This window comes from Neolamprologus brichardi, chromosome 14 (assembly GCF_056152115.1).
Source record: "Neolamprologus brichardi isolate AB-2024 chromosome 14, ASM5615211v1, whole genome shotgun sequence".
In the NCBI taxonomy this organism is placed as follows: domain Eukaryota; kingdom Metazoa; phylum Chordata; class Actinopteri; order Cichliformes; family Cichlidae; genus Neolamprologus; species Neolamprologus brichardi.
The window spans coordinates 25,970,275-25,975,101 of NC_142117.1; the positions used below are offsets into that span (position 1 = coordinate 25,970,275).

Genomic DNA, 4,827 nt, shown 5'->3' on the forward strand with positions numbered 1-4,827 from the left:
TCCTGCCAGGCTAAGTAAACAGTCTTCCAGCCAACCCAGGTGTCCTTGTATGGAATGGGAAGGAACAGACTCAACACAGTCGTTATCAGGGAGTTTTTGTTTGGCTCCAGCCTTGAGCCCACAGCTGGCGCCGAAGGGGTATCCAGATTATGATGGTAATTTTTCTTTTGCAACAAATCATCAGAATTTCAAAGCTGTTCTTTAACACTCTGACACTGGTCTCTCAATATCCCGTTGGAGAACCGCGAGCTTCCCCATGATGGTATCAAACTTGCGCTCCGTGGTGTTGTCATTCTTTTGCTCAGAGAGCCGATTCTGAGAACTCACGACTGCATGACCTCGCTCCCCCAAATTTGTCTGATCTTCTCCATACATACTCACCCCCTTGTACACTGCAGTCTTCTTCAGCTTCCCTTTTGTCTGTTCCACCTGCTCTCCTGACTACTCAGAGCCTTTAGTTGTTCTGGCCCGAGACTTTGGAAAGCACTTCCATCAGATCTCCGGACTACAAACGCTCTCTCCACTCTTAAATCACGTCTTAAAACTCATCTATTTAAAACTGCATACCCTACATCATGATTCCATCTTAGTCGATTTTTTACTGTGTTTACTTTCATACTTGTTTTTTTATTTTTCATTTAACTTGTGTTTTTATTGTACTAATTAAGGGGACCTTGAGGGTCTTTAAAGGCGCCTATAAATAAATAATGTATTACCACCATTACCATCATTTATTTATGTGCTTAAATCACAATAAAACATTTACATATTAAAGAGTTACACATATGAATAATAAATAATTTAACTATTGGCATGTAAGTACAAAAAGCACAATTTCAGTTCACAATTGCAATATTAACAATTTTTAAATTATTAGTATACTATGACTGATTTTTGCTCATTAAATATTTTTTGGTGTTCTTCTCAGGTTTAAACAATATGATAAAACACTTTGGGGCAAATATACACAGCATTAATCCAAAGCTGGAGGCCAGAATAGCAAAAATTTCCACAACCACTGTAAATTTTCCAGGAGAGCTGACATATGCTGGGATAAAAGTGATCCACACTGCACAAAATATCAGCATGCTGAAGGTGATAAGCTTAGCTTCATTGAAATTATCAGGTAATTTGCGAGCTAAAACAGCTAAAACAAAGCAAAAGGCAGCAAGCAGGCCTATATAACCGAGCACAACCCAGAAGCCTACAGCAGAGCCTAATGCACATTCCAGGATGATTTTCTCCTTGTATGTGGTTAGATTTTTTATTGCAAAGGGAGGGCTCACTACCAACCAAATAGTACATATTAAAACCTGAATAAAGGTGAAAGACATAACAGTCATTCTTTGTTGTGGAGGACCAAACCATTTTATCACATTACTACCTGGAAGTGTCGCTTTAAAAGCCATTAAAACCACTATAGTTTTCCCAAGTACACAGGAGATACAGAGTACAAAGGTGATCCCAAATGCAGTGTGGCGCAGCATGCAGGACCACTCAGATGGTGCTCCAATGAAAGTTAATGAACATAAAAAACACAGAGTGAGAGAGATGAGCAGCAGGAAGCTCAGCTCAGAGTTGTTGGCTCGGACAATTGGAGATGTCCTGTGATAAAAGAATACACCTGCGGTGATAAGGGCCAGTAAGGCACCCAGAACTGAGAATGTGGCCAGGATGATTCCTAGGATGTCTTGAAATGAAAGAAACTCTACAGGCTTAGGGATACAAGTGTCTCTCTTTGAGTTAGGCCAGAACTCTTTGTGGCAGGGTAAACAGTCAGCTGAATCTAAATAAAAGAAATACATATTTTTTAAAAGAAAAAGAGAGATTTTTTTTCTATTTTATTCAATTTCACAGATATTGATAATGATCCACATTCAGTTTTACCTGTAATATTATTAATCTCTCCCTCAGGACACAGTATACAATCATAGCAGCAGATGGGTTTTCCTTTCTGTAGTACTTTACGAGTTCCTGGAGGACAACTGTCAGTGCACACTGACACTGGCACCTGTCAAAGACATAAAGGAAGTGTAATAGATGTAAATATTTTCTGCACAGCTATAAGGATTTCATACTCATTGAATTTAATTATATAGATTCTTGACTCATTACTTTTGTGCTATCTTCCATCCAGGTTATGTGTCTGCTAATTCTAAACTCCTTGCCCACTGGTAGTGACGCATCATACAGTCCTACAGTTACTATCTCAGTGTTGCCACTCTCGTGGTTTTGCCAGTTTACCAGCTCATAGATAGCCACAGGATCCCCATTAGCATTAAAAGACACATCATAACCATTTTGGGAAAAATTTACTTTCTTCAGTTCAGTTAAAACCTGAAAGGATGAGTTAAGACAGAAAGGGAGGGGAAAGAAAGAAAAATGTTTAAAATTTAAAAAATGTATGACAATACCGCACTTCATCCATGTAAGATCAGACATAATGAAGGAAAATGGCCTTTGTTTAATCTTACCTGTTTGGGCTCTAACTTGAGCAATAAAAAAGTTTGATATTATAGAAATTAATAGTAATATTGCATGTCATCCATGTGAGATCAGAAATAATAAAAGACAATGACATTAACATATACGTTTAATCTTACCTGTTTGGGCTCTAACTTGGTTAGTTTGTCACACTGAGTTGTGACATTTTTTCCATGACACACTGCATTATGAATGGCATGTGCTATTGCATACACAGCCTTGTACACCATGTTAGTGATTCTGAGCTGAGACGTGTCAGTGTATTGGCTTTGGAGATTCTGTATGTCTTCATTTCCATCACAAACTTTCTTCTCTACAGTAGCAGCACCTACAGAAAAATGAACAAACATAAACATATCTTTTCACCACTGAACTTTGATCTAGATTTCATACATTTTATTTTGATAAATCTGACAAATTAGATGTTTTTCTGTAATCAAGAAAACTTTCGTACTTTTTTTCAGTCTACAGTTGAATGCATCCTCCCAAAACTCAGTGAGCACTGACGAAGCAGCCACTTCAGAGAAAGAGAGATTCAGCAGGAATTCTCTGAGACCTGGGATTGCAGACTTCGGAATACCAAATCCAATGGCCCCAGCACAGAAACTGTACCTCGTTAATTCTGTGTTGGTTACCCATGACTCACTGCCTATCCACTGGCGAGTTGGGGAAGGCTCACGTGAAAGCTCCTCCAACAGGATCTTCATGTCTCCAAAAGATGCAAATGCCACAACAACTAAAGCTTTAGACCTTGAGATACAACATAAAGCATTAAAAACATTTTTTGACTGTCTCATGATATGACATGAAATATTACTTAAAAAAGGAACCTAATTTCAACACATACAATAATCCACATGTTATATGTGTGATATAGAAACCTGCGGATAACATCTGCCACTCTCTGAATTCTGCTCTGTGGGTCTGTCCGATAGAAAGATACAGAGTATTCCACACAGATCCCCTCTTTCTGTGCTGCTTGGAGAAAAGAAGCCATGCCATTATTTCCATAATCCGAATCCGACCGAACAGCACCTATCCAATTCCAGCCAAAGTGTTTTACCAGCTTGGCTAGTGATTCAGCTTGAAACTGGTCACTGGGAATTGTTCTGAAGAAATTTGGGTACTGCTGCTTGTCAGACAAGCAAGCACATGTGGCAAAGTGGCTAACCTAAAACAAAACAAAAAACAGTGCTACTCTTTAAATAAATGTGCATTCAAATTTTATGGAGATGTAAATTTTCATTAAAATGTGCAAAAATTAAAAAAAAATACATACTTGAGGAATGTTAAAGGGACTTATGAGACGTGAAATGCTGATGGATGGTGTAGACCCAGAGTCCCCGACAACAGCCATCACCATACCAGACTGAGAACAATTGTTACCAGTGGAAAACACAGGGTCGAAGCTATTTAAAAACTGAAATGCCACATGCACTGCAACAGGCACTAATGCACATGAATCATAGATCTGGTATCCAAGCTTGATTCCAGGTAGCAGGTCTGTGTTGTTATTAATCTCGTCTATGGCAAAGATCATTGCACGTGAGAAGTGCAGCCCACGGGTGTCAATGCTGCAGACAATCAAGCAAGTGTTAGAATTAAGGCTACAAGGCTACATATGAAGGACATTTTGGAGGATTGAACCACTGTCAGATATCTACTGGAATTTATCTTTTGTTTTCTGGGTTGACACTTATGAAACTGTTGCTTAACACACTTTAATTTGTGAAGCTTTTAAAACTAGAATAAAACTTAAAATTAAATGAAAAAATGCAAATTATTCAGCATTATTGCTTTACATTTGTTTTTGTGCGACACAGAGATAATTCAGCACCTTTAAACACAATACATGTCAACTTTAATCCCCCATTATACAATCCAACATGTTGTTATCACACATATCTCACTGTTACTGACCTCCCTTTGCATTTCACAGGCTTCGGGATGCTAGAGTAGTTGTTATAAAATGTATCCATGTAGGCATGAAGGGAGAACGATCCCCCAATAATAAAATCTCCATCCATTGAGAATGCTGGCAGACGAGTGCTACCCTGGAGCTTACAGTTCACAGATGAAACCAGTGTACCAGCATGAGCTGCTGTAAACCTATTCCTATGATTCAGACAATCTAGGCACACAGCCAACACGATAACTGAGTTCAGCTGAAAAAAATACACCGCTAATATCAGACCAATTATAAGACCTGCTTTCTCCATCCCTGCCTGATGTCAGTGGTTTGTATATGAGTGTAAGAGAGTTTTCACTGGTTTATATAGGTATTTTGACAAAGGCTGTTTTCTTTTTCTTTTTTGTTTTCTTCAAGAGGGCGTGCCCCTATCC

General features: G+C 38.6%; 1 protein-coding gene across 2 annotated transcripts; it reads right to left on the minus strand.

Moving 5' to 3' along the window:
• Positions 1 to 881: 881 nt before the first annotated feature.
• On the minus strand, positions 882 to 4,544 carry LOC148098914 (extracellular calcium-sensing receptor-like). Of its 2 annotated transcripts, XM_087851570.1 has the most exons (8): positions 4,405 to 4,544; positions 3,764 to 4,058; positions 3,366 to 3,655; positions 2,939 to 3,234; positions 2,604 to 2,797; positions 2,116 to 2,337; positions 1,888 to 2,011; positions 882 to 1,786 (listed from the first exon to the last, which is right to left on the minus strand). In XM_087851570.1, exons 1-8 carry the CDS (start codon positions 4,509 to 4,511, stop codon positions 882 to 884), a joined length of 2,433 nt encoding a protein of 810 aa, XP_087707696.1. In that variant the 5' UTR covers positions 4,512 to 4,544. The 2 variants fall into 2 exon arrangements, with proteins under 2 accessions (XP_087707696.1, XP_087707695.1); XM_087851569.1 differs by lacking the exon at positions 4,405 to 4,544 and having other exon boundaries at positions 2,604 to 2,812; positions 3,764 to 4,024.
• Between the last annotated feature and the right edge of the window lie 283 nt (positions 4,545 to 4,827).

Bases quoted from the DNA above. Each gene is read 5' to 3' on its own strand.
- LOC148098914 (XM_087851570.1), bottom strand. From the start codon at position 4,511: ATGGATGGAGATTTTATTATTGGGGGATCGTTCTCCCTTCATGCCTAC. The intron at 4,059-4,404 runs GTCAGTAACAGT...GATTGTCTGCAG, and splicing joins CCTGTGAAATGCAAAGGGAG to CATTGACACCCGTGGGCTGC. The intron at 3,235-3,365 runs GTTTCTATATCA...TTGTATCTCAAG, and splicing joins GTGGCAGATGTTATCCGCAG to GTCTAAAGCTTTAGTTGTTG.